Genomic DNA, 13,061 nt, shown 5'->3' on the forward strand with positions numbered 1-13,061 from the left:
GTAACTGTGTAACAGTTATACTGTTATACACGACGTATGTAGTGATTATTAGTAAGGAATTTACACACGACTTATAAACGAGCTACTCATTGTATAAGTATAAGACAGTTAAACGTCTGTATATAGAGTTTTTATTAGTAAGACTAATTGTTTTGGAATATCACTCATGTGCTCTACCTATGCAGTCTCCTGGAACTGTAGATGAACTTCATATGGTTATGTAGTGAACAAGGGTGGCAGTTTGTGGTGTTCAGTTACAAAGGATTGTTCACACAGATTTCAAACTTTTTTTATATAAAATGTTTGTGTCTCATCAACTTTCTGGCCATGAAAAAGAAAGGAATCCTCAATTTTCAAATTGGTTAGAATGAATAGATTAAATTCTCAAATTTTCTATTTTAACATAGGTAGAACTGATTATGAACAGAACATATATTTTGTGTATCATAGTTTCAGAACATTTACGGAAGAAACAGTCACAGATGAGAAGTTGTCACTATATCGAGCCATGGCTGGATTAGTCTGTACTATATTTTTCTTTTATGAAATGGTAAATTATTAGGTTATTCGTTGCATATGTAAGATGATGGCACACTGTATAATGGAAATAACATATACATCTTGATTACACAACTTTTAACGCTATATCACTTCAGAATATAAAATATATAACATGCTTTCATGTGTTAATTATCTAGGTTACATTGTTGACTAATTTCAACATGTGAGCTATCCTTAGAACTGAGTGGTCCTCACGCCTTCTGATTGCGTTTCCTGTGAGGGTGTGTTCAAATCTTCAACACAGTTCAATTTCAGAACACACACACTTTTTGACTCCACATTACACTACACAAATACACCCCCACACGAAACGCAATCAGAAGGTACGAAGACCACTCAGTTCTTAGGATAGCCCACAGGCTGAAACTAGTCAACAAGGTAATCTATATAATTAACACGTGACAGCATATATATATATTTTATATTCCGAAGCAAATAATGTGCTAAACTTTATGAATATTGTCTCAGGTTGTTATGTCTAGTTGATCAATATGTGGATGTGAATGGGCAACTGAGTCTAGACTTCATGCTTTCAACTGCTTTTGTGAAGGTTCTTAAAAAAGCTCTTCCCATGCAAACCTGCAAATAAATCATTTGGAGATGAGAGGAATTCTCGTTGAGTTGTACAAGGAAATTAAGAAAAACATTGATAACCATATTGTTATGAATAAGTGTGTTCTACTTTAAGAAACTGTACAAATACCATATCGACGATATGTTGATTTAAAATAACTTTGCAAAGATGTGTGAAAAAAATTGTTAAAAGTGTGATGGTTAAGCAAATTATGTAACACTTGCATGTGTCTGCTATTTGTATGCTATCCTGAATTAATTTATTTACTTAGACATACACCTCCTTTAAAGGCTAGAAGTTCCCGCACTTGACATGTCTACTATAGACCATATACGTGTCCACACCTGTGGAGTAATGGTTAGCACGTCTAGCCGCAAAACCAGGTGGCCCGAGTTCGAATCTCGATCAGGGCAATTTACTTGGTTGGGATTTTTTTCCAGGGTTTTCCCTCAACCCAATTTGAGCAAATGCTGGGTAACTATCGGTGCTGGACTCTGGACTCATTTCACCAGCATTATCACTTTCATCTTATTCAGATGCTAAATAACCTAAAATGTTGATACAGCGTCGTAAAATAACCTACTAAAAAGCTATATACATTTTATTGAAACTTGTTAAACAATATGCTGGAATATTAAAATCGTTCTTAAAACGAGTGTTATAATATACAAAGAGCCTAGAAGAGAACCAAATTCCATAGTTAAGGGGAGGTGGTACACTCTATCTCCGCAATGTTAAATTTGCTATCTTTATTCTTGATTTTCTCTAAAACTACCAATCCTAAGGCGATGAAATTTGGTACACTAATATACTGAAGGTTTCTCTACTGATTGACATTTTTGTAAATGGATCAGGACACATACACATTATATTCTGTCCTGCCATGGTGTACCACCTCCCCTTATTGCAAGAGTTCTTAACATCTTTACCTCATGCCTAAAGAAAAATGTATTCTTCAGGAACACATTTTTGTTTTTTATTTACTAACAAGGGAATATCCCCAACAAGGGGTGCTTGATTGTTCTGAAAAGCTGTATATAAGCTAATTATCGTTGGTCGATAAAAACGAGGTAATGATGAGTTGAATAAGTTTTTTGTGTCTTACGAGATCCTAGAGCTCAAATCATAATGAACTTAGCCTTGCCTTGCGCTAAGCTTACTGAACCTAGTATGTGAGGTAAACTTTGCGTGATGCACTGTTCTCTGTACAATTCACCTGTGTCATTATTACTTGCTGTTGTTTCAACAGTGTATTTGACGTACATACTAGAGTAGAATCAGTCATTTGCTTCTTGCTATTGTGAAAGATCGATATGTGAAATAGTATAGTAAATTGATGAGCACTGAAGTGTTTCAGTATTCCACAACTATGAAAATTCTAACTAATGAATGTTTATTTTGCTTATAGATCCTGAAGAAGAAGGAAAAGGTTACAACTCTTTAAATGAGAAGTATCATGAAGCTGGCTATGATGCATACATTACAGGCCTTTGTTTTATTGCAATGGCCAATCATCTAGGTAAGTTACAACTTCTCATTTGTATGAATGCTACTTACATGAAATAACTCATTAATAATTGTCACGAAAATTGATTGTGTTTTTATTTCTGTTAATCCGGACTCTTGCTAAACCACACAACTTTCAGCCCCAATTAGTCTGGATTAACAGGGTTTTACTATATTGAGAATTTGAATCTTTCTGGAAAAATACTATATTCCATTGATAAATTGCATAAATACAGTAGCTTAAAGGAGAAGGAATTATTTCAGAAAACCTTTTGGGAATGTACTTCAGCAGGAGAATTTTTTGTTTTTAAATATTTTATCACCTACATAATTTCTGCTGCAGTAGTGAAAATAAATTGGGGACCTGAAAATTCAGTGTTAAATATTTCTGTTAAATAAGCAATTGCAGCCTCTTCTGTACAATTTTTAATCTTGGTAGAGTGTTGGTACATTTAACCAAAGGTCACGGGTTCGATACCCAGTCCCAGAACAATTTTTCCCGCGAAATTATTCAAATCAACTTTACAGGGAGTTATACCTGAAAGTTCGATTTGCGTGTATTAATGTTTGGTCTTTCATTTCTTCAATTTTATTACAATTGTTTATAGATCTGCATAGCAACTATTGGAGTGGTTTTTACTGCTTCTGTAATTGATCTTAGGGCTATACTACACGAATGCTAAAAACGTTGCTTTGACAACATTCTTTTACAGGAACTTGGTTTTTGGTAATATGATCGCTTGTATAATGGCATGACTATACTACACTAGCATTAAAAATGCTGCGTTTGGTTGCGTTGCTTCGACGTTGCGAAGTTTCAACGCAGAGGTCTGTGTTGGCAATGCCATCTTTTGCAAACATATTCATACTACATGTGCGTCACCAACGCAACGTCAACAACAGACTGGATATTGTCAAGCAAATGCAGTTTTTACTACCTACTCTTGCTGAGAATGAAACCATTTCGAATATACCTCCACCTAAACAAGAAGACATACTGGATTGTATTATTTCTCAGGCTACTTCGGGTCATGAGAGTAATGTAAACGATATCCAAACAAAATCAGAACCATCTCTTCGCTCGACAGGGACAGGAAGAAAAGAAAAATCTGAAAATATTCTAGTAACAGCAACAAGGGATATTACAAATATATTATCAGAGAGCGTGGCCATACAAAGACAAGACAGAGAGAATGGCAAGGATGGAAACATAGCTTTCTTATTATCATTTGTCAAAATCATGGACAATTTACCTCCAGAGCTTGCAATTAAAGCCCGTTTCAAAGTTTCTGAAGTGTTCAGAAATCTGCTTGTCGAGCAACGGACAACATCAAGAATGTCCCAATTGTCAGATATGTCGCCGTTGAGTTTTATTGCCGATGGTTCAAATGAATCTGAATTCATTGTTAATTTCAGTCAGTACTGATTTCTCCAGCTTGTAATGTTCTTAATTTTCAACATATTATGCATAAAATAAAAATATAATCATTTTCTGCAGCTTGTAATGTTCTTAATTTTCAACATATTATGCATAAAATAAAAATATAATCATTTTCTGCAGCTTGTAATGTTCTTAATTTTCAACATATTATGCATAAAATAAAAATATAATCATTTTCTGCAGCTTGTAATGTTCTTAATTTTCAACGTATTATGCATAAAATAAAAATATAATCATTACAAATTAAGGCAAATTTTATTACTTACCTTAATGTTACAACCAGCTTTTCGACAGGATGAATTGATTTCCTCATTACAATATCAGTTTTCCTAATTTTATGAGACATTAAATTCAAAAGATCATCAAAACTTTTTATAGACATTCTGTAATAGAGAAAAAACTTGTCGGGATACTGTCGGTGATTTTCAAATGCAGTACAGTGAAACCTCTTTTTAAGGACACCCCCAAGATACGAACACTCCTCATATATGGACACATTGTTATGTCCCAACTAAAATAATCTAGAAATAATGATAAATTTAAATCTCGTTTACGGACACTGTCAGACACAAACACAGAAAGCTGTTTCACAGTTCTAAAGCTTGTCTTACCTCCTGATTGCGGACAGAACTTGGATTTCAAGACCTGATGTGTTACAAAAATGGTAAATTTAGTGCAGAAATTCCGTAACATGAAAGAAAACAGTAAGGTGAAATTGTATTCGATACACGATAGGGTTAGTAGGATTATTCTCTTCACTTCAATTAGTTCTGTTTCTAGAGACATGGCACCTGAATGTAAAGGTTAAGTTGAAAACAGTAAATTACAGTACTGCACAGCTGTAGACCTAGAATAAAAATGCATGGCACAGTACTGTATTTTCCTCTTTCGGTCTTATCTACTGTAGTTCAAAGTTGCAAAGAATTTACTGTAGTATGCTGTATTTAGAATTAAACTACAATATTACATTTCATTTAAAGCGTGAAGGGATAAATAATGCATATTATAAATTTACTGTCCCGCGTCGTGGCGTCGCGGTCTAAGGCAACCCGCCTAGGACTTGTGTTACCGAATGTGCGCTGGTGTATGGGACTGGTGCCCACCCAGCATCATGATGCACTTGGGGAGCTACGATAGGTAGCGAAATCCGGTTGTGAATATCAGCTATAACTGCTGGGGGGATCATCATGCTAACCACACGATACCTCCATTCTGGTTGGATGATCGTCCACCTCTGCTTCGGCATGTGAGCGTGAGGCCAGCAGCCGGCTGGTCGGTCTAGGCCCTTCACAGGCTGTAGCGCCATGGATTATATTTATTGTAAATTTACTGTTAGATTGGGGAGCCTCCCTCCCAATAAAGGACACCTCCCAGATGCGGACAGATTGTTACGTCCCTTCGATGTCCGTAAATGAGAGGTTTCACTGTATAAAACTTTCCTGTCGAAAGTCTCTTAACGTTTGTGGGATGAATTCATCATCTCCTTTTCCTCTTTTTTTGAGACAGACTTATAAATTGAACACATAGCAGAGCTACATATGCAACTTGTATAACATCCATTGCAGTTCTGAAGCCAAACACAGCATCCCTAACGCAACGTGTAGTTTATACATTTTTCATGCATTACCAATGCCTGTCAATGCAATTACGCAACGTGTAGTTTATACATTTTTCACACATTACCAACGCCTGTCAACGAAAAATTTTTAATGTTTGTGTAGTATAGCCCTTAAGGGCCGTTCTTGAAATAAATTGAGTTTTCGAGAGTTTCTGGGTGGTATTGTCAATACTTCTCCACAATATTGGATAATTGGTTTGGCATATATTTTGTATGTTGTATTGAGAGTTTCTCTTCCTGCCACTCTTTTTAGAAGTGAAAGTACTTATGTACAAATTAATTGTGTTGAAATTTGTGCCTTATTTCTATTTTTATTGTGTTATGGTATGTGTTTTCAGGTTTGTTGCAGAAACCCAAACAGATTCCAGTTCTTGCTTCTTCACCACTTCTTAATCCTTATCTCAATAAGTAAGTTTTTATTATGTACTTGAATATAATACTGCTTTCTTACGTCTTGGTGTTAACATCGCATATTACAGAACAGTACTTGTTTTTCCTTAACTACAAGCAGATGATTGGAGAGATAAATTGAACTTTTCCTCCCTTCAACCTTAAAACTTCTTCTGACACACTTGATCCTTAGGGTTGCAAAATCTATTATATCTATGAAGTAATGAAATGTTATGGGAGTATGTGGTCAGAGTAATTTGTTTGTAATCGCATTAATGCAAAAAATTGTCAAAAAAAGAGGGGGCGGGGGAACTAGCAAAATTCGTGACACCACGATTGTAAAAGATTCTACAGAAGAAGTCATTTTCATACCTTTAAAAATTTTAACTCTCTGGCTCAGCAGAAATTCGCGAAAATCGGGTGTCTCTACTGATAATTTTTAATGATAAAAATAAAATCCTTACCACGGATTTCTTATAGAAGAGTATAAATTTGATGCTGTATGTAGCAGGAGGACACCAGACAAACTACCACAGATCATATCTTGTTTGTTTCAAAATTCAGTCCTTGGATTGGTTTAATTTACTTATTTATTTACGTACTTACTCACTGTTAGGTATTTCTGTTATTCTCCTTATTCTGTAGTTTTCAGTCGCTTTAAGTCGAAAGCCATGTGGCCTTACTGATGAGTTTGAAGAATGATAAAAATTCTTACAGTGGCTTTCTTCTGGAAGAGAGTAAAATTGATGGTGTATGTAGTAGAACATCTTCGGCTTAGAAAGAGAGGACTCCAAACAAACTATACAGATCATATCTTGTTTGTTTCAAAATTCAGTGCTAGAACTTACTTAACTTATTTACTTACATATACAGTCACTCACTTGTCAACTGTGAGAAATGCAGAGAGATATGAGTTCTAGCTTATATCTGCCTCTCTCCTACCACTAAAACATAATTCATTGTCATTGTAGCAAAATTGAGAGATCTGTTGTACTGTAACAAGAATAAATTGTTAAAATCAATTACAAGGGAAGCTCTGGAATTATAGTACACTTAAAGTAATTGAAATCGCATTCTTAATGAACACACTATAAATCTTAGTGAAGCTTACTATTACCTAGTTCTCCACTTAACTTCAAAGCATGTTCAGGCATCTGTCATAGTGTGACACCAATTTTAGAAATCACTTCCGTGTAATAATTCTTACCGCAGTGTCGGTCTGAGTGGCATAGTTGGTGTAGCGTTGGCCTTCTGCGCCCGAGGTTGCGGGTTCGATCCTGGGGACAGACTCATGTCAGTAAATTTACTGGCATGTAAAAGAACTTCTGCGGGACAAAATTCTGGCACACTGGCGATGCTGATATAACCTCAGCAGTTGTGAGTGTTGTTAAATAAAACATAACATTTTCTTACCGCAGTTGATATGTCAGTCTGTTATATCATGATTCACATCACAGAATGAAGGGTTCGTTGAGATTTTCTTACTTCATGTCATACAAAAGTTTGACATTAAGAAAATACTGCAGTGAGTTTTCTATGAATAATTTTTCGAAAATAGATCACGATTTTAATGCAATAGATAACATGTCTCACATTCCTAAATGAAATCAGCGAATAAGTGTTTCAGAAATTCAGAATAAAAGTTATGTCCTATTAATGAACACAATTTTTAAGTTGACGTGAAAGAAACCTAGTCATGTCTAGTTAGGATTTAATGAGTGTTATTTCTCTTTCAGTTTTCTAATCTGGAGTCAGTATAGACCCCAGCACTATTGGGACTTCTAGTGAGCAAAAAGATTGATATTATTTTATATAAACTTTGTGATATTTATTTAGTGTCGTGGATATCTTTAGAGTCCAAAGTTTTTTCTTCTTTTTTATGCCATGTTATGTCGAATTATTCATTTGGATATTGTGTTTATACTCAACCCCATCAACCCTATAGGTTGAGATTTGAATGCAAAGGTCAGCTAACATGTATATGGTTTTTTTATTTTATTTTTTTATGTTTACATCCAGTATTTTTTTCTGTTGTAGGCTGTTTCTTATGAGAGTCCAGGATTTTCCTTACATCAATTTATTTGGAGATGATCGTAAGTAGACAAATTGTTCAAGAAATCATGACACTAAAATTCATAACTTTATAGGATTATTTAATTTACATATATGTTTCTTGTTTTCAGCTGTATCACCCAGAGACCATGTATTCTATGTCAGTTTCCCTAAAGATTGGAAGACATATGATCTGACGCAACTTTTCAGTCCATTTGGTAAGTGAGATTTAGCATAGAGTAAACAATTATAAATCATCTAGTACAGCATTAGCTCAGTTACTAGCGCTGTTGTTCCACACTGTTGATTCAGATTGAAACCTGAATTAATCAAAGCCGACAAAAGTAGTCGAAAAGATAATAATGGAGATAGTCATTTTTGTCTTTGACCAAATGCTACAATGGAGCCTCATTGCATTGTTCCCATTATTATTGTTTTCCCACCATTTTCGTTTGCTCTTTTGGTCACAGAAATAAAATAATGCTGTTTTTTCGTGGCTCTATCATTCCTCGAACTGCAATTTTATCTTATCAGTCATTGATAAATCACAGTTCCAACACATTATTTTCCCATATGAATAGTTTTTTTCTTTTACTTCGAAAGGATGAACTCTTTGCTTTCTATTATTACCTGTGGATTAAAATGATGCAGAAGAAGATTGTAAACACAAAAATGTGCCAAACTTTGTGGAGATGCATGAAATAGTGAGGAAAGTGGAAGCTTGTTCCCCTGAAAATAATGATTCGGGATTTCACTGTAGTCATACTCGAACTAAAGTGGGGGGGGGGGGAATGTGGATACATTTTCAAATGCGTGTTTATTCATGGTAATTAGAATGAGTTGTTCCGCAAGGTAAGGTAGAGAATATAGGAAATGAGTATGCAGCACATTTATGACAAAGAAAGTGCGCAGTGAAACTGAACCCATCAATGAAGACAGAACTACACAAACATGTTAATAAATGAAGTAGTATTTTATAAATGAACAACAGCTAATCGAGAATAATTTATGAAAAAAATAAAGATGTGCTCATATTGAAGACCATATTATCACACAAGTCATACCTAAGAACAACAAAAAAGGCAGCAGCTTCTCTGCTCATGATAGAGACAAGCCATATAGTCTAGCTGAACTTCTAAATAATGTAATTTCCTATATACAAACAAATGTATCATGATCTGCAAAGAAATATGTGTCATACTGGATCAGAACCATTTGCAAAAAATGTAAAGACCTGAAGAGTAATGGGATAGCTGGACTATACAGCAGAACCTCGATTTATCCATCTCTCAATTAACTGATCATCAGATAATCCGATGGTGCCTTAATTGCATGTTCCACTACAAACTGCACTTGAATAAATGGAAACCCTCATGAGGTATTTGGTGCAAAAATGACACTTCATTCCCATACATTGTTTTACTTCGAAGGAGTTAGAATGGAGATCAAGAAAGAAAATTGCTTGAAGGAAAGTTAAAAAAAATATTCACATACTTCTTTAAAAGAACATAAAAATAAGATAAAAACAAGCAGAATGTATTAGCTGTGTTTTTCGATTAATCGTTCCTCTCATCTCCTTCATTATGACGGATAATCGAGGTTCTACTGTATTTGAAAATTAGATGGGGAGTGGGGAGGAGCACTAGGAGAAAGACAATGCATATCATTTAGTCCCAAGCATCACTGGACAGCCAGCAAACCAACCAAGTTCATATACATTTTATTCGAAAGTAAAAATGAAATGAACATAAAAATAATAGCTCTACACAGTATTTGAAAACGTATCCTTATTATAATATTTTGAAGAAGTTGATTAGTACTTATTTTGAGGCTACTAAACGTGAATTTTATCATTTTGATTTATGGCATCATGATCCTGTCGTGATCAAGCTACCTTAGTTCAGAAGACTGACACAATACACTGTAATGATATATGCAGCACCTCAGCAGCTTCGAGACAGAAGGACAAAGTGTAGATGTGCTCTTAGTGGTGAAAATCCTTGTGGGCACAGTGCATTGCTGGTAGGACTATTGCAAAGCAGAATGTTTCGTGAGGAGATTTTCAATGGCATGGATGAGATGAAGATTGTATTGACACTTTGTGGATGTCTGACGAAGCACATTTCCATCTTAGTGGTAGTCACTGAAAGGATGTCGAGGATGTGCTTTATGTTCTCACATATATCAGTTTAAAAAAAATTAATTCTTGAGTCAATAACAACATTTTACCTTATGGTCTTCTGTCAGGATCTTAGGCACCCAGCGAATCACAAAGGTTCTCACAACCATCTGCGACGAATGTGCACCACCTGGAGATGTTGCTACATTCCATACAGTCTTCCCCGTACATGCCACAAATGTCCCTGTGAATTTCACTTGGGTTACGTCCTTTACCACACAAAAATCGCACAACACTTCACTGCTCTTCACAAGTTGTCGACAGTAACATCCACGTCATCTTTGTTGCACAGTTCATGCTTCTCTCACTAGAGCTGCACATGCGAAACAAATTGTGTCTTTAGTGAAAACTTCAAATTATATCTCGGTGAAATGTCAACATCCTAGATGCAATACCAATGCAGAAAAAAATTACTTTGCGTTACTTTCCGATCCTCCCTCATAATAATGTCATTTATTTTATTTATATTGTTTACATCATCCTGATTAGTTATCTAAACTATTCAATAAAAAATATTGAACTCTGCAGCGGAATGCAGTTCTTCTTTCATCTTAGGATTCATTAAAAGATAAGTTGATTTGATTGAAAGTAATTTTTGACACTGCAGTGAAATGCAGTTCATCTTTCATCTTAGTGATTCATTAAAAGATAAGTTGATTTGATTGAAAGTAATTTTTGACACTCTGCAGTGGACTGCAGTTCATCTTTCATCTTAGTGATTCATTAAAAGATAAGTTGATTTGATTGAAAGTAATTTTTGACACTCTGCAATGGAATGCAGTTCTTCTTTCATCTTAGTAATTCATTAAAAGATAAGTTGATTTGATTGAAAGTAATTTTTGACACTCTGCAGTGGAATGCAGTTCATCTTTTATCTTAGTGATTCATTAAAAGATAAGTTGATTTGATTGAAAGTAATTTTTGACTAATGAAGAAATGTTTCTAAATTACGAATTTAAAAATTCTGAAAGTGAAAAGTGTTGGTGATACATTAATCTTTATTTGGGTTTACAAACATCATTTGCTTACATTTATAGGTTCTGTGTTCATTGCTTGGCTCAGTGATACATCGGCATATGTTGCTCTTCATCATCGTGATCAAGCTAACCTAGTTCAGAAGACCCTGACACAGAGTGACACATACACTGTAATGACATATGCAGCACATCAGCAGCTTCAAGATGGAAGGACAAAGTGCAGATGTGCTTTTAGTGGTGGAAAATCCTTGTGTGCACAATGCATCGGTGGTAGGACTATTGCAAAGCAGACTGTTCCAGCATCTCCCACAACGAGTGCCAGGAAAAGACGATCTGTAGAAGCCCTTCAGGAGGAGCCTGAAATGCAGTCAGCTACATCCAAACGCAAGAGAAGTCGGAGCTTTGGAGAGTGAGTACACCTCAACTTTTAAATCCGGATATCTGTCTTTTTTATGATATGAATTTTAATGGGTGAGAAAGTTCTCACATGAAAAACTCCAAGTAATGGATATAAATACAGTAAAACCCCGTCTATCCGAACTTCAGTCAACCAAAACTCAGGTTAAATATTTATTTTTTGTCACACACAAGATACATATTGTACTCATTCTTTAATTTGGGAAGGTTTAAGGAAACTATAGTATCTGTACTTTATTACAAATGGTTAATTCCTTTATTTGTTCAGTTCATTATACTATAATGTAAGTAGTGTGAAAGATTTGGGAAGAACCCAACAACCTCGCTGAGTTGCTAGTCACTAATAGGACTCTCTAAGAAACACTTTCCCTCCTCTCTCACTCTTAAAGTTGCTCATTCGGCTGACAATGCCTTAGAGGTGTTATTGTTAACCCATGAAATACCTGCACTTTCTTCAATTGTGTAGGTTGTGTACATGGATCAGTAAAATAACAATGTGGATTCTTTACCCGCAGTTCAAAGCATTACATACAGGATAATCTATACTAATAATAAATCTGTAACCGAAATTTTTCTGGTAATTTTCGCTTTTCCAAAAATAATTGGTGTTAACATGTATAATTAACCATCCTGAAACCGAAAATCGCTTTTTTGAAATTTTTGTTTGTATGTCTGTCTGGATGTTTGTTACCTTTTCATGTGATAATGGCTGAACCGATTTATATGAAAATTGGAATATAAATTAAGTTCGTTGTAACTTAGATTTTAGGCTATATGGCATTGAAAATACTTTATTTAAAAGGGAGGGTTATAAGGGGGCTTGAATTAAATAAATCGAAATATCTCCCTTATTATTGATTATCATGAAAAATGTTACATAACAAAAGTTTCTTTAAAAATGATTTCCGATAAGTTTTATTCTATGCAAAATTTTGGTAGAACTGATATTTAATGAGATAAATGAGTTATAAATTAAAATAACAATGCCATCTAATAGGATGTAATGAAATAAAAACAAATGACTTCGTCTATAAGGGGCCTTGGACAACAACAAACGGAAGCTATTAAACATAGCCTACAGAGAATGTTTCTGTGTTTTTATGAAGTAATCTCGGAAGCTAATTAACTGATTTGTATAATTATTATTTCACTATTGGAAAGTGTAGTTTCTCTAGATGGACATAATGCTATAATGTTATTACAGTAACTTCTGAGTGACTCGAAGACAGGTAAGATTAAAATAACTTCTTATGCACAAAAAACTTGATAGGCTATTCTGTATATTCGTATCCTGTATTTTTTTAAATAATATTTATGTACACATTCATTTTCATCACAGAGAATTA

The 13,061-nt window shown here is 34.7% G+C and overlaps 1 protein-coding gene across 5 annotated transcripts in view; it reads left to right on the plus strand.

The window, feature by feature from the left end:
* Positions 1-13,061, plus strand: part of LOC138706010 (poly(A)-specific ribonuclease PARN-like) — a 66,509-nt gene that overhangs the window by 15,244 nt on the left and 38,204 nt on the right. For all 5 annotated transcript variants that reach the window (XM_069834889.1, XM_069834888.1, XM_069834892.1 and 2 more), the window contains exons 7-11: positions 2,544-2,654; positions 6,039-6,108; positions 8,128-8,183; positions 8,274-8,360; positions 11,359-11,707. In XM_069834889.1, the coding sequence (XP_069690990.1) occupies positions 2,544-2,654; positions 6,039-6,108; positions 8,128-8,183; positions 8,274-8,360; positions 11,359-11,707 (673 nt within the window). The remainder of the gene's footprint in view (positions 1-2,543; positions 2,655-6,038; positions 6,109-8,127; positions 8,184-8,273; positions 8,361-11,358; positions 11,708-13,061) is intronic.

The sequence above is a fragment of the Periplaneta americana genome, chromosome 9, assembly GCF_040183065.1.
Source record: "Periplaneta americana isolate PAMFEO1 chromosome 9, P.americana_PAMFEO1_priV1, whole genome shotgun sequence".
NCBI classification, from domain to species: domain Eukaryota; kingdom Metazoa; phylum Arthropoda; class Insecta; order Blattodea; family Blattidae; genus Periplaneta; species Periplaneta americana.